The sequence below is a fragment of the Colobus angolensis genome, unplaced genomic scaffold (genome assembly GCF_000951035.1).
Source record: "Colobus angolensis palliatus isolate OR3802 unplaced genomic scaffold, Cang.pa_1.0 Scaffold126, whole genome shotgun sequence".
In the NCBI taxonomy this organism is placed as follows: domain Eukaryota; kingdom Metazoa; phylum Chordata; class Mammalia; order Primates; family Cercopithecidae; genus Colobus; species Colobus angolensis.
In genome coordinates this window covers 7,685,366-7,708,663 of record NW_012113808.1, presented here as the reverse complement: position 1 = coordinate 7,708,663, position 23,298 = coordinate 7,685,366, and the positions used below count along the sequence as shown (strand labels likewise).

The following is a 23,298-nucleotide window of genomic DNA, read 5'->3' as shown; positions in this document are numbered from 1 at the left end:
CCCACCTCAGCCTCCCAAAGTGCTGGGATTACAGGCATGAGCCGCCTCGCCCAACCTAATCTTGTCTTCTTATAAGGACACGAGTCATATTGGATCAGGACCCACACTCATGACCTCATTTTAACTTAGTGACCTCTTTCAAGACCTTTTCTCCAAATACAGTTACATTCTGAGGTATTGGGAGTTAGGATTTCAACATAAGAATTTCAGGGGACAAAATTCAGCTCATAACAGAACCTGAGGTTTAGTGATTATTATATGTTAATGGATGAGGAAGGAACAAAAGAGTGAATGGGTTTCACACCTTCAGGACAAACAACCACTTTCTGGGTGGTTTGTGGGGCAAGAGTAGGAAGAGCTTGGTTTTGGGGGCCAGGGGAAGAAGAGATGAAGATGACTACGTTTGGCTGAATGCAGACAGATAATGGAGCCTGGCAGTATAGCCTGGATTTTAGGGCTGATTTGAAACCTGTCCTGGGGCTTGCCAGGGCATCTCCGGCTAGACTAGGGGCCCAAGGCAGCTGTGAACCTTGCCTTGTTCCAACTGGCTTTAATTTTTTTCTTTGAAATGTTATTACCATATTTTAAATAAAAAGATAATGTGTCCTTGTCAAAAGAGAAAAGCCTGCAACTGTTGCCTATCTCATTCAGAGGAAAAGCCACTGGTCAAGGAAGTTCTACCTAACACCCCCATCCGCTCTCTTTGTCGCCCTCTTTCCTGGTCTCCTAGAACTTCCTCTCATTCATGCTACCCTGGTTACACCCCTCCTTGCCTCTGACCACCTGTGAAAACCAGGAGCCATCTCTTTGTCACTTCATACTTTCATTTCCTTGGCTAGCATTAAGACTGAATGTCTTTTTTTTTTTTTTTTTTGAGACAGATGCTCACTCTGTCACCCAGGCAGGATTGCAGTGGCTCGATCTCAGCTCACTGCAACCTCTGCCTCCTGGGTTTAAGCGATTCTCCTGCCTCAGCCTCCCAAGTTGCTGGGACTACAGGCACCCGCCACCATGCCCAGCTAATTTTTTGTATTTTTAGTAGAGATGGGATTTCACCGTGTTAGCCAGACTGGTCTCGATTTCCTGACCTAGTGATCTGCTCACCTCGGCCTCCCAAAGTGCTGTGATTACTGACATGAGCCACTGTGCCTGGTGTGTCTTTTTATATGTTTGTAAGTAATCTGTTTTTCTGTCTCTGAGAATTGCCTATTTATATCTTTTGCTGATGTATCTCTTGGACTATTAGTTTTAGCTTTCATTTTCAAAGTATTATTATTTATTCACTTATTTTTTTTTTTGAGACAGGGTCTCACTCTGTAACCCAGGCTGGAGTGCAGTGACGCGATCAGGGCTCACTGCAGTTTTGACCTCCTTGGGCTCAAGTGATCCTCGCACCTCAGCCTCCTAAGTAGCTGGGACTAAGGCATGCACCATCATGCCCAGCTAATTTTTTATTTTTTGTGGAGGCAGGATCTTGCCATGTTGCCCAGGCTGGTCTCTAACTCCTTGGCTCAAGCAGTCCTGCTAGCTCGGCCTCCCCACGTGTTGGGATTACAGGCCTGAGCCACCGCGTCTGGCCCATTTTTCAAGCTATTATTGATTGAATTCCAAACCTGTAAAAAGCTTTAGGAATGAAGCTATTCATCTCAGAATTATTTACAATAGTGAAAAATTGGAAACAAATGACCACCAATGGGGAATGGTTATGTAGATAGTGGAAAGCTTATTAGGCAACCATTAAAAAGGATATTTATTAATGGTAAAATGACAAAGTAACATGAAATACACATATATGAAATAACATGAAGTCTTAGATTATAACATAATACTAAATGAAAAAAATGATTCTTCAGGAAATTTTTTTTTTTTTTTTTTTGAGATGGAGTCCTGCTCTGTCACCCAGGCTGGCATGTAATGACGCGATCTTGGCTCACTGCAGCCTCTGCCTCCCAAGTTGAAGTGGTTCTCCTGCCTCAGCCTCCCAAGTAGCTGGGATAACAGGCATGTGCCACCATGCCCGGCTAATTTTCATACTTTTAGTAGAGATAGGGTTTCACCATGTTGGCCAGGCTGGTCTCAAACTCCTGACATCAGGCAATCCGCCCGCCTTGGCTTCCCAAAGTACTGGGATTACAGGCGTGAGCCACTGCACCTGGCCGGGAAAAAATTTTATGTAAAATGATTACAGTTTATAAATAAAGACTTTGGACGGCCATCTGCCATCATATTAATAATGGCTGTGTTTGAAAGTGGTATTATGGGCAACTTTGATTTTTTCCTACTTTTCTGCACTTTTATATTAAGTTGATTTACTTGAAAATAAAAAGAAAAATGATCACAAGGGCTTGGCTCAGTGGCTCACGCCTGTAATCCCAGCACTTTGGGAGGCCAAGGCGGGTGGATCACCTGAGGTCAGGAGTTTGAGAACAGCCTGGCCAACATGGTGAAACCCCATCTCTACTAAAAATACAAAAAATTAGCCAGGCATGGTGTCAGGTCCCTGTAATCATAGCTGCCTGGGAGGCTGAGGCAGGAGAATCGCTTGAACCTGGGAGGCGGAGGTTGCAGTGAGCCAAGATCATGCCATTGCACTCCAGCCTGGGGAACAAAGTGAGACTCTGTCTCAATTAAAAAACAAAACAAAGTAAAACAAAAAAAAAAAACAGAAAAGAAAAATGATCACAAAGTATCACTCAAAACATAACAGCTTTAATGGAAATAAAAATACAAGAAGGGAAACATTTGCTCATAATGTTCTACCCCTAAGAAACCACACAGCCCTGTTCTTCCCTCTTCCCTTGGAACCCTTGTCTATAGGAATACATAATTTGTAGGTAGTTTTGAACAAACGATCCAGTTTTACAATGAAACATGAATATTTGAAATCTAACACTGAGGAGAGAATTAAGGAGGCTGTGGCAATTTTTAAAAAATTTTTTATTTATTTACTTTTTTAGACAGAGTCTCACTCTATCGCCCAGGCTGGAGTGCAGTGGTGCAATCTCAGCTCGCTGCAACCTCTGCCTCCCGGGTTCAAGTGATTCTCTTGCCTCAGCGTCTGGAGTAGCTGGTATTACAGGCGCCCGCCACCACGCCTGGCTAATTTTTTTTGTATTTTTAGTAGAGACGTGGTTTCACCATGTTGGCCAGGCTGGTAGCAAATTAAACAGAGTAGTAAAACGTTATATGGTGCCACTAAATTATCTGGAGTTGTTCCACAGGTCAGGGTGATTGAGGTATCTCCAGTGGGTCATTGCTATGAGCACTGGGCAGTGTGAGTCCTGGCCTCACATTTGGTAGCAGGCCTTCTGTATCTATCAGCCCCCCAGGCCTCTCAGCCCTCAATGAAAGAAAGCTAATTGTAGAGTCAAGAATATGACCTGCTGTAAGGGTTCGATCCTCAGAGAAGGAAGGACTCCACAGCCTGGTGAGGACCCCTCTCCCCAGCTCTGAGGATCAGCAAGTCAAAGGGCAGTACCAGGTGGTGGTTAAGACTTGGACTATGGATCCAGAAGCACCTGGGTTCAACCCTGGCTCTAGACATTACTAACCTCTCTGAGCCTCAGTTTCCCTAGCTGTGAAATCAGAGTCACTGTGAAGACTGAATGAGAAAACTCATACGTGTGGTTCCTGGACCAGAACAAATCTTCAACCAGTGGTTATAATTATTACTCTGTGTGTCTATTCTGTATCTTTTCTGCTGCAGTGAAAGTTAGTTATTCAATGAAAGGGAGTAACCTGCTGACGGGGGTGGTCTGGGTGCCTCGATGCTGTGGTCAGTGAGTTGGCATCACACTCAGCACCCTGCCCAACACAGACACCACCCCCCCATAGCTGCTACCACTGCCTTCCTAAGAACAGTGACTTCCTGTTTTCTAAGTTCTTACCCTGCAATGTCATCATCAGTTGTGCCTGAGCCTGGGGGTGGAGCTGGGCAGCAGCAGGACTCAGGGCTCAAAGTTGGGGGGTCAAAGGAAGGAAGGTTGGGTAGTAGAAAGCTGGCCACTCCTACCGGGATCATGAGATACTGTGTTTCATATTGATTCCATTAGTGCCTACCAACTGAGCGCTTAGCAGGTACCAAGCCCTTTCCGTTTGAGTGTCACACACCCTGGGAGGTCGCTGTGATTACTCAGTGATCACACAGTAGCAACGCCAGGACTTGGATTGCAGTTGTCTCCTTCGTAGGATTTATTCTTACCTGTCCAGCTTCCTACCAAAGTGGAAACAAGCTGGATGGGGGGTGAGGTTTGAAAGACTGCCCAATAGAAATGGGAGGATCTGTGTGATTTGTGCTTCTGAAGGCAGAACTAGGTTCAAAGTTTTTTTAACTCTGAAAATTAGAGCTCTCCACCAGTGATTGCTGGGTGCTGAGCTTCCTGTCACCGGAGATATTCAAGTGGAGGCCAGAAGTGCTACCAATGAAGAAACTCCTGGAAGACATGGGAGGCCCTCTATATGAGAGGAACCCCAGAGGCACTGGGATAAGAGAAGGGACTTTACATCAGATGCACTCAGAAAATCTCTAGCTGTGTGACCTATTTGAGCCACAATGTCATTATCTGCAAAATAGAATTGGTAATAATTCTGCCCGTATTGTGCAAGGTTGGTCTGAGGATTTAGCCAGATCATGCAAGTGCAAAGAGTTCTCTAAACTGTATGCTTCGTGCATGCGTTACATCATTATCATTTTGTGAAGTGAGGAGTTCTCAGAAAGTCTACACACTACTGAGCTCCTGCTGTGTGCCAGGCACTTTGTACATACCCATTATCTGTTTTTATCTTCACACACTCCTGAAGAGTGAGCATCCCCATCTGGGGATGGTATCCCCATCCCCAGAAACCTGGCCAGGTTCTGTCCCTCACTCTGGCAGGATGGGGTGGGAAGTCGGAGGGGCGTCCCCTGCTGCCACTGCTTGTGTCTGCAGAGCCTCCCAGCATGCGCCACTGTGCAGGGCACCCCGCAAACTTTACCTCATTGCTCTGCACCCATGAAGTCGGTCTTATCAAAGCCCTTTTGCAGATAGGAGAACTGAAGCTCAGAGGGGTTAAGAAAGCTGCGCCAAAACAAGCCAATAATGGGGCAGATTCCACATTTGAGTCTTAGAGTCTTTCTGACTCGAAGCCTTATGTTCTTTGCTCTTCTCTAAGCCTGTGATGTGCTGGTGAGGAGGGGAAACGAGCAAATGAAACTATGTGGCACCATCTGTGCTCGCCAGAGCCAGTGGTGGGGGAGGACTCGAAGTGAAACGTTTACAAGCCGTTGTGACTAAGTGTCAAAAGTGGGCAAAATGGCAAGGGCTGTGAATTTGGAGGTAGGTGGAAACTCTGGGTCCTGTGCCCACAGGTCAGGTGCTTCGAAGGCATAAGGCTAAGAGAAGTACCTGGAGTCAGGAGACCCAGGAATTCCCTTCCAGCTTTGCCACTAACCTGCAGGTGTCCTTGGTGAAGTTGCTTCATTTCTCTGATCTCAGTTTATCCACCTGTGAATTGGGCCCCATAATAGCCCCCTGTTTGTCTCCTGGCACTCAAAAGAATCAAACTCCCTCAGACACAGGAAGTCAGTTTAAAAGTAGAAATTAGGGTTCGAATGAGAAGAATCCTTATTAGTTGGATGTGAGGGAGTCCCGCAGATGCCCAGCTCCGAAACAGGATTTGCTGGAGAAGGAGGTTGACTGGAGGGGAAGAGGGCACCAGTGTGTATTTGCAGCCTCAGGGTATGGCAGGACCAGGTTGATTAAGGCCTGATCCCTGTTAGCAGAAGTTCACAGTCTGGCTCAGAGGCAATATAGTTCAAGTAAATCTCACCCAGAGAAACCAGATTATGTAAGGATAGGTGTGTCTCCCCCAGGGTGCACTCTGGGGCCCCAGAATCTTCCTGTTAATGGTCAGTGCCATGAGACTTCCTGAACTCAGGGCTTTTATGAAGATGACAAAAGGCTATAAAGGGATGGTGAGGCTCACTGTCACTAATTAGACTCACAACACTTAGATACAATGACCCATATGCCTAGATACTCTGTGATCCTCTTTGTCTGCCCCCAGCCTCCTCTGAGCATCTCACATGGCCTATTCCTGGTATCTTGCTACAGGGCAAGAAGGTTCCAGCTTATTGTGCATGGGCTTAAAGTAGAAATCATGGCAATAACAATAGGTGACATAATGGAATACATATTCTTATGGGGTCCTTCGCCCCATAAGAATTATTTTATTTGATCTTCACCCCCTAAGAAGTATCATATTTGGCCAGGCACGGTGGCTCACGCCTGTAATTCCAGCACTTTGGGAGGCCGAGGCGGGTGGATCACTTGAGTTCAGGAGTTTGAGACCGGCCTGGTCAACATGGCGAAACCCCATCTCTACTAAAATTACAAAACTTAGCAGGGCATGGTGGTGTGTGCCTGTAATCCCAGCCACTCGGGAGGCTGAGGCAGGAGAATCACTTGAACCCGGGAGGCAGTGGTTGCAGTGAGCTGAGGTCATGCCATTGCACTCCAGCCTGGGCAACAGAGTGAGACTGTATCTCAGAAAAAAAAAAGAAAAAAAAAGTATCGTAATTAACCCTCACCACCATCTAACGAGGCAGGTTGTATTGTTATCCCTATTTTACAGATGAGAAAACCAAGGCTTAGAGAAGTTCCATAATACACAGTTCAGAAGTACAGTGTATAAGAAGGACCAAAGCTTTAATTTTGTTCCTTCTATCTGTTTGACAGAAATTTACATTTGTTGTAGGGTGTAGCTGCATTCTATGGAAGGCCAGGCTTCCCTCTCACATGCTCTGGCCACTGTAATGATGCAGGTCTGAATCTCAATCCATTCATGGCCATGCAATGAAGTCCCCATGCTCAGGTTCCACTCCAGGCCACTTAAGTCAGAGCCTCAGGGGAGAGGGCAGTGGATTGAGAGTCTGTGTGAGAACGCTCTGTCAGTCTCTGGGGCTCCTTTCAAATGCTGAGGTTCTCCTGGGTGCTGTAAATCTTGGGTAGGGATCAGGAACATGAAATAAAACAGCTTCTCTACTTGTACAGAAAAGTACTTACCATGTAAAACCCAAAACCTCCTAGGAAGCAGCTGCTGGTCCCTTTGGGATGGAATTGATAGAAATATGAAGAAGCCGCAGGAGGACACACAGGGAAGAAGCCAGGAGCAAGAAGAGAGTGGCGATGCGGTGCCTCTGAGCTGGCATCCTGCAAAACTGTCTGCTGTCCAGGGAAGCCCCTGTACCTTGTATGTGGCCTTAAGAGCTAAGCCTTAAGCCCCATGAGGGTAGGGACTCAGAAGACTCGACCCAAATATCAGACATCATTGTCTTTTGATTCTCATCACAACCCTTAAGGTAGATATGATTACCCTCCATTTAACAGATGAGGTAACTGAGGCACAGAGAGGGGAGTTACTTGTCCAAGACCACACAGCTGGTAAGTGGCAGAGGAAGTACTCGAACCCACCTGCATGCAATCTAGAGTTCATTCCATTTCAATAGTTCCCCACACAGAGCAGATGCCCAATGAATATTTCATTAATCGCATAAGTGAATCAGGTCCTGCATCCCTGCATGGAGCTTTCTGGGCCATGACTGTCTTCCTCAGGCCCATCTCTCCCAGCACAGGCATAGTGGGACTGAGGAGAGGAGGGTCCGACACAGGGAATTATATTGGGGTTGATATCCTCTCCTCCACCCAACCACGCACAGCACACTTGTCATCAGTCATAAAACTATGCAGAAAGAAAGGAAGAAGGAAGGAAGGAAGGAAGGAAGGAAGGAAGGAAGGAAGGAAGGAAGGAAGGAAGGAAGGAAGGAAGGAAGGAAGGAAGGAAGGAAGGAAGGAAGGAAGGAAGGAAGGAAGGAAGGAAGGAAGGAAGGAAGGAAGAAAACTTGTTCATATTACTTATCTCAGGGAGGTGCCCAATCCCCCTGCCCCTCTACTGTGCTGAGTCTGCACAACACAAATATTTCTTATTTGTGCTAAATTTACTGTCCAGTAATTTTTCTGTTCTCATTTTCTGTGACAAGCAGCTGAGTGATTTTCTCCTGGCTTTTCTTCTGAGTCTCAGCCAGTCCCATAAATCACCACAGTTATCTCCTCTGCAGTCCTAACAGCAAAATGTCACCCCAGCTTTGGTGGCCTTCATGGGAGCTGGCTTGTCCCCGAGAGGCCTTTAGATCCTCCCTAGGTCAGTGAGGACTTCCAGCAATACCTTGGGGCCAGAGGGCAGGCACACCTGGGGCTGGGCCCAGCATCTTCCTCATCACTGAAGCTCAGCCCTGAAACATTCCATGATATCGAGTGATTGTCTACCCTGTGCCCTGCGCTCCAATGCCGGGGCTGGAGGAAGAGGCAACAATGAAGATGCAGCCATTGGTCTCAGATGCTGGCAGCCTAGATGGAGGGGCATGTGAATCCTGAGGAGCTGGGTCTGTAGAGCACTTTGGGAGATATTGGCTCTTGAACCGACATCAAGAGCCTGGAAGAGGATCTAGCTCAACAGGCAAGGGGGTAGAAAAATATGGGTGTGTTCAAGGAAGAATGGGGTATAAAAGACAGGAGCAGAGGGACAGAGTGGCACAAAGCTGTGGTCTTTTCAGGCCTGGACTTGTTCTGGCAGAGCCCTAACATGGCTGGATAAAGAGCTTGGACTCTCATCCGAGTGGCTGGGTCTCTGGGCAGGGTCTGTGGGAGGTTTGCAGAGATCAGCTGCCTGGGGGCAAGAGGGGTCCTGAATTAGGGTTGGAGTCAAAAGCTTGGGAACAGAGGGATTCAGGGTGATGGGTGTGGGAACACTGGCTGTTGCCTTTGAATCATCTGCTTCCGTAGTTCGTCGGGGAGGCCAAAATGTTGCTGGTACGGACAGGCAGGCAGGGCTGCCCCAGGGGCAGGAAGAGGGAGAGAGCTGCTAGGGCTCAGTCCTGGGCTGCCTGTCACTGTGTGCTCTGAACCGGAATCCTCGGTGCCTCTGTCAGAGGGTGGGTGGCAGGAGGATCTGATGATGATTACATTTAAGGAAGTGTCTGCAGAAATGTTAGTTTTCATCTGTTCAACAGAAGAGGCAGCTGACAGAGCATACATAACCTGCCCCAAATCACACAGCCAGAAAGAATGACAGTACTCCCACATATGGCCTCCCCTCCCTCTGCCCGCATCTGGTCCAAAGGCCACCAGAGGGCGCCCAGGCCTTGGGAGACAGACACTGGCTGGGCTGGCCTGGGACCTCTGCTCTAGTTACCAGGCACGGGTGGAAGTGAGATGGATACCACGCCCTGTTTTACAGGTTGAGTTGTTGCACATTTACCTAGTAGGAAGTATGGTCAGACTAAAATCCAAGTCTCCTCATTCACAGTGCTGTGATGTATCTAATAAAACCGCTTTTTTTTTTCTTTCTTTTATCTTTTTTTTTTTTTTTTTTGACACAGAGCCTCACTCTGTGTGCTAGGCTGAAGTGCAGTGGCATGATCTCAGCTCACTGCAACCTCCGCCTCGCGTTCAAGTGATTCTCCTGCCTCAGCCTCCAGAGTGGCTGTGATTACAGGTGCCTGCCACCACACCCGGCTAATTTTTGTATTTTTAGTAGAGACAGGGTTTCACCACGTTGACCATGCTGGACTTGAACTCCTGACCTCAAGTGATCCACCCGTGTCGGCTTCCCAAAGTGCTTGGATTACAGGCGTGAGCCACCGCACCTGGCCCAAAAATGCAAACTTTTAGTTAACCAGACTATATACTGTATCTGCATTCTTCAGCCCATGATACTTCAGTGGCAGTGCCAACTAAAAGTGCATTAACTACAGCTTGACAAAGGTTAATATGGCACTAGGAGTTAGGGACCCCTGGGAAATTTGCAGTGGGAGAGGCTAACACCGAAGAGACCTTTGAGCTGCATTTTGTAGGATGCATCAAATGTTACCGAATAGTAGAGTTTCAGGGAGAGAAATGGAGGGAACATCAAGAGGGAAGAGTGCATGCAAGGCACAGGGCGAATAGTCCGGAAGAGCAAGGCATGTCCTGGGAATGCGGTGTGTGTAGTGGGAGGAGGGAGACAGGGAAGGCTGAGGCCATGGAGCTGGGACTGGGGGGCAGGGAGATGCTGGGCCTAGGTGAGGAGGGGCACCAAAGGTACCTCTGTCTGTTGCCCATGAAACCCTTCAGGGCACAGGGAAGGGAAGCTGAGCACCAGATCCCACTGTCCTCGGTGGGAGAGTGCCTGGTACTGACGTAGGTAGGGAGTGTGGGGAGAGTTAACCCAGATTCTTGCTGTCCTAGTTAACTGTTAGATGTTGAAATGATCTCATTTGACCATCATTTGACCTGTTGTCTCCCATGGGTAGGCCTCAGAGCCACACACCTCAGGCCGGGAGTACCATTCATCCAGATGTGAACACCTTCCAGAGGTTTCCAGAGTTCTTGGTTCACACAGGCGCTAACATGACTGGGCTTCTGCCGCTGAGGCAGGAGCTCTGTGCACAGAGAACAGCCTCATCTGCTCGCCTTGTTTCCACCTCCCCTCCCCCACATTGCTCCAGGTTATTTGGCCCCACAGGGGCCACATCTGCCATTGGCGCCAATAGGATTTCCAGGAACTGGCTAAGGTGGGAGGGAGGGAGGGGGTTGTGATCAGGCTGAAGCATGGGGATTGGATATAGTCTCCGTGTCATGATTTCGTTGGTCACAGTCAGTCCTAGTGCCACCCTGGGGTGATGGGGATGTGTTCTGGTCACCTTGGGCCTGGCTGACCAGCTTTATCTCTTGGCACAGAGGCACAGAGCTTCGGCCTGCTGGATCCCAAACTCTGCTACCTGCTGGATGGAATCCTCTTCATCTATGGTGTCATTCTCACTGCCCTGTTCCTGAGAGTGAAGGTGGGTACCACTGGGCTTTGGGAGGAGGGCACAGGGTCCTCCACTTGATGGATGTTCAGAAGGGCCTTGATCTTGCAAAGTCTCAAGCTTGGGTGGTGCCTGGGGCTTGGTATCCAGGAGCAAAGCAGGGACCAGCCAAGTGTGTGCCTTGAGTGGGCTGAGGAAGAGGTGGCAGTGTCCGGCCGAGATGGACAGGGTGGGAGGGAGAGCCTGGTGCTAGGCGCCTCCATGACAAGCTGTACAAATGTGTGCACATCAGAGTATCCCAGGGAAGGCGATGGTGCCAGTGATAAAGGGGCTTACACTTAGGCAGAGGTCCTGCTGTCCAAGTGTGAATGAAGGCCATGTTAGCCTTTCTCTTGAAAAGGCTCTTTCCTCACCTGTAGTAGGAGAGCGGACAGAGCCTGGGTTTTCACTTGGTGCCTTGCAGACCCTGGATTTATTTGTGGGGCTGGTCATGGGGTGGGCAGAGGGTGGAAGAATTTAGGAGTAAAGGGGAGGATCCAGTCCCAGTCATCACTTCAGTGCTCCCCAACCCATTTCTTGTTTGAATGTTGAACTTTGGCGTAGTATTTTATTTGAAAAACCAAATCTTACTTAGTTTCTTGTTTTAAGTTTGAAAATGCTGCCCTAGATGATTTCTAAGGTTGTTTCCAATGCTCTAGATCTGTAAGACATTGCAGTTTCTCCCGCCTGAAGTGGCATGAAGTGAAGCAAGAGTGAGCCTGTGTCAGCTTCCAACAGATGCTCAGGACACTAAGCGAACGCTAGGCTTTCTGGACACCAGTGCAGCAGGGCGATGGCTGAGGGCTGGGCGAGTAATGCACGTACAGCACCCTGCCCCCGGGGTCAAGATAGGAGGCGGGACCTTGACCAGCCACCGTGGATGGTTCTCAGAGTCCCCGAGGAAGGGACCTTAGAGAATACTCATGTCCCCGGGGGCGCAGACCAAGAACCTTACACCTCTGCGCAGGCGCGAGGGCGCTAGCCCGGGAAGAATAAACGCCAGCGGGTCCTGGGCCAGCGTGATGGATGCACGTGTCACAGGCGGGAGGAAAAACAGCTGGGCTCAGAAAAAGCGGCTGCCACGACCCGGTCCCTGCAAGGGCTCAGCCCCAGGAGGCAGGGCACGCATTGTTAGTTGCCAAGGAGCGGAGTAGGGCTGTCCGTCGGGTCGCCGCGCGCCCTCGCGGAGCAGTAACGCGCTTTCCTCTCTGTGTTGCAGTTCAGCAGGAGCGCAGACGCCCCCGCGTACCAGCAGGGCCAGAACCAGCTGTATAACGTAAGCCAGTCTCGCCGCAGACCCTCCGGAAAGGAAGGGTAGTCCCCTCCTCGGACCTAGGGAACATGCCCGCCAGAGTCTCGGGTTTAAGTCTGGTCCCCAGCTATCACCTCTGCGACCCGGCTGCAACTTGTTTAACCTCAGTTTTCTAACCCGTAAATCAAGTGTAGTAATTGTACGTGTCTCAAAGGGCGCCATAAAGATTACATGCTTCAATGGCTTGATGCGTGGAAAGAGCTTAGTATAGTGCCTGCCATTAGTGAGCCCCCAAGCCATCAGCAATTTGCAAAGGCTAGAGATGGGTAGAGAAGGCATGTATTAGAATCTTCCCAGAGGAGGGGAAAGCGATTTCACACTCCCTGTGCAATGGGACTGTGGTGGAATTGACTACCACCTCTGAGCCCCAGCTTCTCTATTTGCTCATGAGAATGTTGTTCCTTATCCCGTTGGACTGATCGGCATATAGTTCTTGGTGACCTTTGGGGATCCCATCCACCGTCATCTTAATGCGTGTTCTCTGAGAGGTCCTCTGGGATGATGGTCTCCAGATGGACCAGTTACCATCCCCTCCCCAGCCGCTGCCCCTCTTTTTGTGAGCCACCCCAGAGAGGGAAACCACACTCTCCAGACCAGCTGGCCCCATCCTTCTGAGGTTCCTCTGTCCTGTGTCTGACACTTTCTTGTCTGTTGTAGGAGCTCAATCTAGGACGAAGAGAGGAGTACGATGTTTTGGACAAGAGACGCGGCCGGGACCCTGAGATGGGGGGAAAGCCGGTAGGGGTTCCTCTATCTTCCTGTGTGTTCCTGCATGTGTGGTGGGGTTCAGCCCAGGCTACAGGGGAGGGTTCCTCAGCTCACTCTGCAACCAGACTGGACCCTCATGTGTGGGCCCGGGACAAGAGAAGAGATGGAGACCCACTCGCTGCTGCAACCTGTTCCTTCCTTCTTGGCTCCATTCTGCATCTCAAGGGGCCGCATCCCCGGAAGCGGTACCCACTGCTCATGTCTAAGCTCTACCCACTTCCCCTCAAACTGCTTCTTGGCCATCCTGAGATGCACACATGGTGGCACCATCTGCCCCAAGAGGACAGACCTGGTGAAGAGGTCCATACAGGAAGGGCCCAAGACCACTGGATAACCCACGTATAGTTGGGGTACGGTCCCTGGGGGGCTCTGATCTTTTGGCTTTGTAGAGACTATACCCTGTGGGTAGCGGAGCGGCTGGATGAGACCACAGTAGGGTAGGGTCCTCTTTGTTTTTTCTCCTTCATTCTGATTTCCTTCCTTCCTTATTTCCTTCCTTCCTTCCCTCCTTCCTTCCTTCCTTCCTTCCTTTCTCTTTCTGTTTGTTTTATATTGACAAATTATAGTTCTACATATTTATGGGGTACGAATTATTGTTATGATTTTTGAATATCATGTGAATGATTAAATTAAGCTAATTAACATATTTATCACTTCAAATATTTAACTTTTTTGTGATGAGAACATTAGCAATTTACTCTTAGAGATATTAAAATGTATAGTACTCACGTATTAGCTATATTCAGCATGTTGTGCTGCTGATCTAAAAATAAATTACTCTTCCTATCTAATTGAGGCTTTGTACCCTGTGACTATCGTCTCCCCATTCCCCATCCCCCCATTCCCCAGCCTCTGGTAAACGTCATGCTACTTATCCATGCTTCTGTGAGTTAAACTGTTTTAGATTCCACATATAGGTGAGAACATGCAGTGTTTGTCTTTCTGTGCCTGGCTGATTTCACTTAGCATAATGGTCTCTAGACCCATCTATGTTAGAGTGAATGACAGAATTTCTTCCTTTTTAAAAGCTGAATAGTATTCTATTGTGTGTATGTTCCACAGTCTCTTTATCTGTTCATTCTTTGATGGACACTTAGGTTGATTCTGTAACTTGGTTATTGGTTTTTTTGTTTGTTTGTTTTTTGTTTTTTGTGTTTTTTTGACGGTGTTTCGCTTTTGTTGCCCAGGCTGGAGTGCAATGGCGCAATCTTAGTTCACCACAACCTCCACCTCCCGGGTTCAAGTAATTCTCCTGCCTCAGCCTTCCGAGTAGCTGGGATTACAGGCATGCGCCACCACACTTGGCTAATTTTGTAGTTTTTTAGTAGAGATGGGTTTCTCCATGTTGGTCAGGCTGGTATTGAACTTTCGACCTCAAGTGATCCACCCACCTCAGGCAACCAAAGTGCTGGGATTCCAGGCGTGAACCACCACACCTGGCCTTGTTTATTGTTAATAGTGCTACAATCAACATGGGAGTATAGACATTTCTTCAACAAACAGACTTCAAATCTTTTGGGTCAATACTCAGAAGTGTGATTGTTGGGTCATATGGTAGTTCTATTTTTAGTTTTTTGAGGAGCCTCAATGCTGTTTTCCATAATGGTTGTATTAATTTACATTATCATCAAGAGTGTTCAAGGGTTTTCTTTTCTCTCTATCATCGTCAACTATTGTTGTCTTTTGTCTTTTTGGTAATACCCATCTTAACAGGTGTGAGGTGATCTCATTGTGGTTTTACCTTTTCTCTCCCTAATGGTTAGTGATGTTAAGCATTTTTTCATGGATCTCTTACCCATTTTTATGTCTTCTTTTGAGAAATGTCTATTCACCTATGATTTATTATTAATACGAAGTTTTACAGTTTCAGGTCTTGTGTTTAAGTCTTTAATCCATTTTGAGTTGATTTTTGTATATGGTGTGAGATAAGGTCCAATTTCATTCTTTTGCATGTGGATATCGTTTTTCCAATACCATTTATTGAAGAGACCATTCATTTCCCATTGTATATTCTTGGCATCTTTTGCTAATTGCTCGGCTGGGACCTATGTTACTATATTGAATAGAAGTAGTGAGTGTGAGCATCTTTGTCTTGTTTCAGATCTTAGAAGAAAGAGAGGAAAGGCTTCAGCTTTTCCCTGCTGAGTGTAGTGTTAGCTGTGGATTGGTCGTATGTGGCCTTTATTGTGTGGAGGCGCATTCCTTCTATATCTAATTTGTTGAGAGTTTTTAGCATGAAAGGAAGTTAAATTTTGTCAAATGCTTTTCCTGCACCTAGTGAGATGATCATGATTTTTGTTCTTCATTCTGTTAATGTGGTGTATCATGTTTATTGATTTCATTTGTTGAACCATCCTTGCATCCCAGAGATAAATCCCACTTGACCATAGTGAATGATCCTTTTAATGTGTTGTTAAATTTGGATTGTTAGCGTCCTCTTAAGAGCAGGGCTCAGGACAAAGGCCAGGACTGTCTTGGTGGAAGGGCAGTGCTGCCGGATGCTGACAGTGATCACACGTATCCATCTAGCCCCTGTCCAGGCTGAGCTCTGTGCTGGTTGTGTTGTTGCTAGAGTGAATGGGCAGTAGAGAGGCTGTTGATTTCATTGACCACTCCTCACCCCCACTATCCAAGCTTATCTTGCCTCCTCTCCTCTTGTCTGGACTAGGAGGGTGTGGGGAGGGCACTTCTCAGTAGGACCTCACTACCAGAGGCTGGCCCTGCTCCAAATGATGGTATGTGACACCTTTTGTCTTCAGTCAAAAGTCCCGCTTGTCAGCTTGTGATGTGTGTGGTGTCCTGTCTGCAAAGGGACAATCTGCAGGCATCCCCATGGCCTGCCCTGGGCAATGCTAGGGTTGGGTGGGCCCCTCTGGGAGAGCAAAGTGTGTATCCAACTGCAGGTAACCAGGTATGAGCCATGTAGTGCTGTGAGGGCCCCAGCAGTGGCCTAGGCAAGGCTTGGGTAGCACAGGGAGGAGAGAGGCAGAGGGCAGAGCCCCAGGGAGCTGCGGTCAGGGGGCAGGATGGGGTTTGCTGTAATTTCATGGCTTGGGTTTGTGTTTCTCTACCTCTAACGTCTTCCCTTTGTCTTTCCTAGCAGAGAAGGAAGAACCCTCAGGAAGGCCTGTACAATGTGAGTAGAGGAGACCTCACATTTGACTTTGGAAAGTTGGAGGAAGGGCTGGAGGAGAGCTCTGGAGGAAGGGCTGGAGGCTGGAGGAGGAGGGCTCCAGAGGAAGGGCTGGAGGAAGGGCTGGAGGAGGAGGGCTCCGGAGGAAGGGCTGGAGGAGGAGGGCTCCAGAGGAAGGGCTGGAGGAAGGGCTGGAGGAGGGCTCTGGAGGAAGGCAGTTGCTCCACACTCTGTGGTCTTTGTCCAGACCTTCCCTTCTTGGGTCGAGTAATGTCTCACCTGCTTGCGGCCTGCAGGAGCACCTGCTTCTAGGAAGCCTCCTTAGCTAAAAAGTGCCGAGTAATCTCCCTTCCTTCCCTCCTCGACCCCTTCTGCTGGATTTCCCAGATTGATCAGCCTGGGGTGTAGGGAGACACAGCAAGGTCAAGCTAGGCAAGGACAAGGTGGCTGGCCCCTTCGACGGGCTCCTGTGCTGGGTGCTGAAGTCTTCTGAGTGTCCGCCCTTATAGGAAAGTCAACCTCACACTCCTGGGTGTGACCCTGAACACTGATTGTCGATCTGGGTTGCCATGCAGGAGACCCTTGCTGGTGGCAGCCTCCTGTTAGGGAGATGCCTGCCCACTCCTCCTGCAGGGAGGGAGGGTTGATCCATAGCCCGTTTGTCTGTGTAAAGAGACAACTTGCTCAGATAAATGATTCTGGGGCTCCAGGTGAGCCTTTGTTTTGCCCAGTCTCCGTGTCTTTGTCTAGAGCTCCACATCCTATCTTCTTGAGCCTAACTTAACTCCTCAGCTCAGTGCAGAGAGCTGGCAGCTCAGAGGAGACTCCAAAGGGCTGAGGACAAGGTGGGTAGGCTGGAGCTGGTTGTGGGCAGAGAAGTTTGTGTGCATAAAGTTTGGAGCGTTGATTGTGGGAGCCCTCCCTCCCTGCCACTGCTGCCAATTTGGGGATCAAGAAGCTTCCTCTTGTAGGGGAGCCTGCTGCTTTCTGCATTAGTTGGTAAAAATCAGTGTTCCATGCCCTGTTCTGCAGGCACTGCAGAAAGATAAGATGGCGGAGGCCTACAGTGAGATTGGGATGAAAGGCGAGGTGAGTGTTGCTGTTTCTTAATTCCCAAGGGAGTTCCTCGTGGTCCTCCAGACATGCCTGCTGCAGGCCCCCTTTCCCATCCACTTCTCATCCCAGCTGCAAACGCCCATGTGGTGGCCATCAGAGGTGAAGGCGAACCTGGCAGTCACCCAGTCGGGCACAACATAAGAACTAAGGAAGGGCTGATGCTCTTTCAGGACTGAAAACCAAATCTAGATTCTATGACAGCCTAAGCTTTGCAAAAGCAGGTCCATTTTAATAATAGGAAGCATCGAGTGCTTAATATGTGCTGCCATGTTCAGTGCTCAGGACCACAGGTCCCAGGGCAAATGAAAACGTGGGACCCTCTTGTTCCTCAACAATTAAGGATTTCAAAATGGTGAGAGTGAAGCATTGACCCCTTCCAAGCAGGGGTTCTCTGTAGTTTTATTTAATTCCCACAACAACCCAATGAGAAACATGTGCCCTGCGAGGCACAAGGAGGCAGAAGACCTTACCCAAGGTCTTCTAGTTGGTAAAGAGGGGCGTGTGAGTGAACTGACTATGCCAGAGCTCATAACTGCTCAAAACAGCTGGTTGTCAGTGAGCAAAAATGACTAGCCAAGAACTTTAAGAGCCGAAGGGAAGCCCATTTGTCCAAGCAGTGGGCAGCACAGGTCCTGTGGGCCCGGACCTTGGGAATCTGATGTCTGTGGGGACCTGACTGGGGTGGAGCAAACTCAAGCCCCATCATGGCCAGGCCTCACCTTACTCTGCAGAGATGAAGGTCTGAGGATCCTTCTCTCTCAGGGACAGGGGTGCGGCTGGGAGACAGTTACCTCTGACTTCCTGGGTACCTTGGGAGGGGCCCTTGAGCAGAAATGCCACTACTGACTGCCTGACTTTCTAATCCTTTTCTCATTTCACTCCCAAAGAACCAGCGCCGGAGGGGCAAGGGGCACGATGGCCTTTACCAGGTAGGAGCTGCCAGCATCCCTTCTGCAGAAGGGGCACCACCTGACAAGGGGCAAGATCAAGGCCCCCACATTTTGCCTGCCGGTGGCACCAGCTCTTACCAACAGCTGGGCAGGGCAAGCCCAGGGCACCCATTTAGGCCCACAGCAATGCCACTGCCAATAAGTCCCTAGAGCACAGCTGGGACTCAGCCATTCAAGCGAATTACTTGGCTCCAACCATGCCTTGCTTGGCCATGGCAGCTAGAGCAGCAGCTGTCCAGAGGGTATGCGGCCTCCCCGCAGGTGCAGATGGAGGCAAAGGACCACACGAGTGATTATCCTGCCTCTTTGGGTTCTTGCAGAACCCTTACTCTGCGTCATTTCCTTAGGCCTCATAAGATGAGAGGTTGGCTGGGAAGACTGAAGGAAAAAAAGCTAAGAAAAATGGCAGCTTCAAAAGGAAAATGTTATGTAGTTAGGTGCCTGGTTTTTGCAAATCAGTGCAGGCAATTATGTAAACTAAGCACGGTCTACTTCTCTAAAATATGATCCCCAGCAGGTTGTCATTTCTCTCCTTCTGGCTCCCATGGGCTGTTCATAGCTCACTCTTCTGACTCCAGTGTCAGGATGCCCAGCTTGCCTGAGTTGAGTGATATCAAAATGGCCCCAGAAACTTACCTGTGTGTGGCTGCTGTTGATCTGTCTCCTTCCTGGCCCCCGGACCAGGGGGACAGGCATTCCAGCAGGTTTGGGGCCGGCCTTGTGGGACTGTTCCTGACCAAGAAAATACTAGAATCACTGGGCCTGGGAGGGAGGCTCGCAGAGGGCTGAGGTCAAGGAGCCCCTCCTCTCCCTGTGACAAGTCCAGGGAGACAAGTCCTTTGGGCCCAGGTATCAGGGACAGCAGATTCTCTGGAGCAGGCCTGGGCCCTTCCCCCTTATTCCTGCCCAGTATGGGAGGAGACTCCTTTCTCTTAGGTCCAACAGGAAGTTGGCGGCGCCCAAGCACTGTAAGGCACAGCATTTGAGGAGCTGAGAAGAGGGGTGAGAATTTAGCTGGAAAGGAGTTGCTGCAGGGACATTCCCGGCAGGGCACAGAACCCATCTACCAATGAAGCTGTTGCAGCCAAGGCTCCCGCCCGTGGGGTCAGGGGGATTTTTCCTGGGCCTCTGGAGGCTGCGTGGGTGGTCACAGGGCTGTGCTGCAGAGACACCTGTTGGCCTCCGGGTTGGCTCCTGCCCACACAGGCTACTGACCCATTTTTGTTTTCTGATTTGCTTTCACCAGGGGCTCAGTACAGCCACCAAGGACACCTACGACGCCCTTCACATGCAGACCCTGCCCCCTCGCTAACAGCCGGGGGATTTCACCACTCAAAGGCCAGACCTGCAGGCGCCCAGATTATGAGACACAGGATAAAGCATTTACAACCCGGTCACTCATCTTCTCAGCCACTGAAGTATTCCCTTTTATGTACAGGATGCTTTGGTCATATTTAGCTCCAAACCGTCACACACAGACTGTTGTCCCTGCACTCTTTAAGGGAGTGTGCCCCCAGGGCTTACGGCCCTGGCCTTGGGCTCTCTGGTTTGCCAGTGGGGTAGGTAGACCTGTCTCCTGGTGGTTCCTCATTCTCCCTGGGAGGCGGGCACGCTGCCTCTCACAGCTGAGTTGTTGAGTCTGTTTTGTAAAGTTCCCAGAGAAAGCGCAGATGCTAGCACATGCCCTAATGTCTGTATCATTCTGTCAGTGTCTGAGTGGCTTCACTCCTGCTGTAAATTTGGCTTCTGTTGTCACCTTCACCTCCTTTCAAGGTAACTGTACTGGGCCATGTTGCGCCTCCCTGGTGAGAGGGCCGGGCAGAGGGGCAGATGGAAAGGAGCCTAGGCCAGGTGCACCCAGGGAGCAGCATGGGCATGGGAAGGTGGGCGGGCAGGGGAGGGTCCGCCAGGGCCTGCGAGGGTTGCGGGAGCCTCCCTGCTTTGGGCCTCTGTGCTGTACCATTGAACTGTACCACGTGCTGCGGGGGCCAGAAGATGAACAGACTGACCTTGATGAGCTGTGCACAAAGTGGCATAAGAAACAGTGTGGTTACACGTGTGAATAAAGTGCCAGGGAGCAAGAGGAGGCCCTTGATTCACCTCACACTTCCAGTGAATGACAAAATCATCATTGTGAAGGCCTCGCAGGAAGACCCAACACATGGGACCTGTAACTGCCCAGCGGACAGTGGCAGGAGAGGAAAAACCCCAGTCGATGTACGAGGACACTGCTGTGTCATTACAGGCCACAGGCCGTGGATGGAAAACGCTCTCTGCTCTGCTTTTTTTCTACTGTTTTAATTTATACTGGCATGCTAAAGCCTTCCTATTTTGCATAATAAATGCTTCAGTGAAAATGCAGCTTTATTCTAAGCTTTATTTCAGCAGTCAAGCTTCTAATGGCAATTCAGTCATCAGTAAATCAGCAGGTTGCTCTTGAGGGAGGAGGGGAGCAAAACTGCTGATTCTCAGGAGAGAACAGGACAGTTCCTGGGAACCAGCACATGAGCGCAGGTGCATCCTGCGGCCCGGAATGCTGCCATGTGGGTGGCATCACACAGGGCAAGTGGGCCGGGCATCCAGGCTGGGTGGCTGTGCCTGAGAGAGAGTGGGGCTTGGTGCAATAAGATGTGTCAGGATGGCCCCAGAACCAGAGAGGGCTATGGGAAAGGAGCCCTGCAGCACAGCACCAGCTTGTCGGGTGCAGGAAAACAAGCGTGAGAGACCGGCCTGGCACTCAGGCATTGGAATAGGCAGTGTGTGAGCAGAAGGTGTCCGAAAGTTTTGCACAGCAGCTGACACCACAGTGCAGAATGTCTCAGTGCATAAGGTTTGAGGGAGGGATGGAGGACAACAAGTCTTTTAGGTGTTTCCCTCAACAAAAGGTGGCCCCGTGCCTAGCAGTATTTCCTCTAACTGCAGTGGCTATATATAAGGCCCCAATTCAACAAGCCCACCAACTAATATTGTGTGAAGACTGAAATCTGTACCTTGACTTTTTCAAAAAAGAAATCCAAGACCATGACTGTTAAACGTCCCTGAAAATTTGGGATTCCAACAGGAGCCAAGCATATCATCACTAGGCATATTTAACAATTCACAGGCAACTCATAGAGAGAAGCCATTGGATTTGTAACTCAGCCTCAGGGGAATTCTGCTACTCACTGCGCTTTTAAAACTGAAGTCTGGTTCATCTATTAGTGAAAGAGAGTGCCACTCACACCGAGGGCTTGTGCTACACCAAGTTTCAAGGTCAGTTGACTTATATATACAGGCTGTGTGACCTGGATGGCTGGTTTGAAAAAAGTGAGTTGATCCAATTCTGTCAAGAATATGTCTCAGTCTAGGCATGGTGGCTCATACCTGTAATCCCAGCACTTTGTGAGGCTGAGGCACGAGGAACCTTTGAGCCTGGGAGCTTGAGACCAGCCTGAGCAACACAGGGGAACCCTGTCTCTACAAAAAAATAGTCAGGCATGGTGGCATGTGCACGTGTTCCTCACTACTCAGGATGCTGAAGCTAGAGGATTGCTTGAGTCCAGGAGGTCAAGGCTGCAGTGAGCCGAAATCCAGCCTGGGTAACAGAGGGAGATCCTATCTCAAAAACAAAAACAAAACAAAACAAATATATATATATATAATATAATATATATATATATATTATATATATATATACATACACACACACATAAATATTTTTAATAACATATGTCTAAAGAGGCAAGGAGAAAAGCTGGCACTGGGCAGTGAGCTATGGTGCTACAGAGAACCTGGGGTTGGGGCCACATGAGGCTACATGCATGGTAACCACATAGACAGCAAGATGGGGGAGAACTGAGATGTGCTCACAGAAGCAGGGCTGAGAAACCAGTTTCTGAGAGAGCAAAGCCCTGAATCCGATGGGAGAGTGGCTAGCCCTGGAACTGCCAGGGTTCCTGCCTTTCCTGAGGTCTGCAATGCCTTCTCCACAGCACAACTGCACTCCCTCCATCCGAAAACACTGTTGGTTATTGATGTATCAATTTATTTCAAGGGGAAAATTCCTAAACATCCATCGTAAGATGTAGATCTGTTTCATGGGTTAAAATGTGAAGATGTGCTTAGAATCAACGAAATACGGAATTTTCCTTGTATTGCGGAAACACATATATATAAAGATGGAAGCTTTCAGTATTTTTCAGACATTTATTCAAATGTCACTAAACTCAGAAATAAGATATGAATATTTCTGATCGCTTTTCTTCCTAGGGTTTAATTCGAGGTCATTCTTGGAATAAGATCCAAGGTTACTAGTTTACAAGGTTCCTATAAACAGACAAATACTCAAAAGCTGCAAAGCCTGGCTTGGCAGACAAAAAAGGGCAGATGACCAATTTAGGCTAAGAGGAAAACTTCCCGGGTGATTTAAAGCCTTGTCATTTGGCCAGCTGTTAAGCCACAGGCCTCAATCTGTCCATGAATAACTTGTGATGTGTTTTGGTTGCTTGGTGGTGGACATTTCAGTTGTTGATCAACAACTACTTTTGTGAACTCATGACTGAGTCCTAACACTGGATTTCCTGTTAACTTCAACCTGGGTCTTTGGAGAGATACAAGTCCCTCCAAAAAGGAAAGAGTAAGGGCAGATATTATTCACATCCTGCCATAGATAATTCAGCTTTGTATACAAACCTGGAAATGGGTTAGAATTTAACCACTTCTTCAAAAAGAACGACAGGGTAACAGAATCTCATCAGTGGTTTATCCTCATGCCTTAGGAGATGACAAGAGTTGTGCTTGCTAAGTCTTTGTTAGTGAGCATGACACTATCTCAAAAACAGGATTTCTGTTAAAAACTGGACATTATTTTAAGAAAATAACTCTACAAACTGAAATGTAAGCCATATATCTAAGGAATGGAATGGAAAAATAGAAATTCTATGATAAAGGAGCAGGGAGAAAAGGACCCATCATTTGTCTTCCCATTCTGATCCCTTTCCAGGAGAGCGAGCACATCTTGCGACAACAGCTCTCCACATCATCTAATTCAAGAATGCCCGTCAGATGGCCAGCACGTGATAGACAACTTTCTCAGGTTCTTCAGTAAGCTGAAGCCTTCTCTCTGTGGGGAATTCATTTTAAAATTCAAACTTTCCTTTTCATGAAATGAATTGTA

At 48.7% G+C, this 23,298-nt stretch overlaps 1 protein-coding gene across 5 annotated transcripts in view; it reads left to right on the top strand.

Annotated features, from left to right (window-relative positions):
- CD247 (CD247 molecule) overlaps positions 1-20,504 on the top strand; it is an 88,556-nt gene extending 68,052 nt beyond the window's left edge. Inside the window, exons 2-8 of one of the 5 annotated variants that reach the window (XM_011933391.1) lie at positions 10,755-10,858; positions 12,084-12,140; positions 12,834-12,914; positions 16,048-16,080; positions 17,110-17,166; positions 18,087-18,122; positions 19,390-20,504. In XM_011933391.1, coding sequence (XP_011788781.1) covers positions 10,755-10,858; positions 12,084-12,140; positions 12,834-12,914; positions 16,048-16,080; positions 17,110-17,166; positions 18,087-18,122; positions 19,390-19,455 — 434 coding nt within the window. In that variant the 3' untranslated portion in view covers positions 19,456-20,504. Of the gene's footprint in view, positions 1-10,754; positions 10,859-12,083; positions 12,141-12,833; positions 12,915-16,044; positions 16,626-17,109; positions 17,167-18,086; positions 18,965-19,389 lie in introns of those variants that run through there. The other 4 variants (XM_011933390.1, XM_011933393.1, XM_011933389.1 and 1 more) reach the window with 4 other exon arrangements.
- The last annotated feature ends 2,794 nt before the right edge of the window (positions 20,505-23,298 follow it).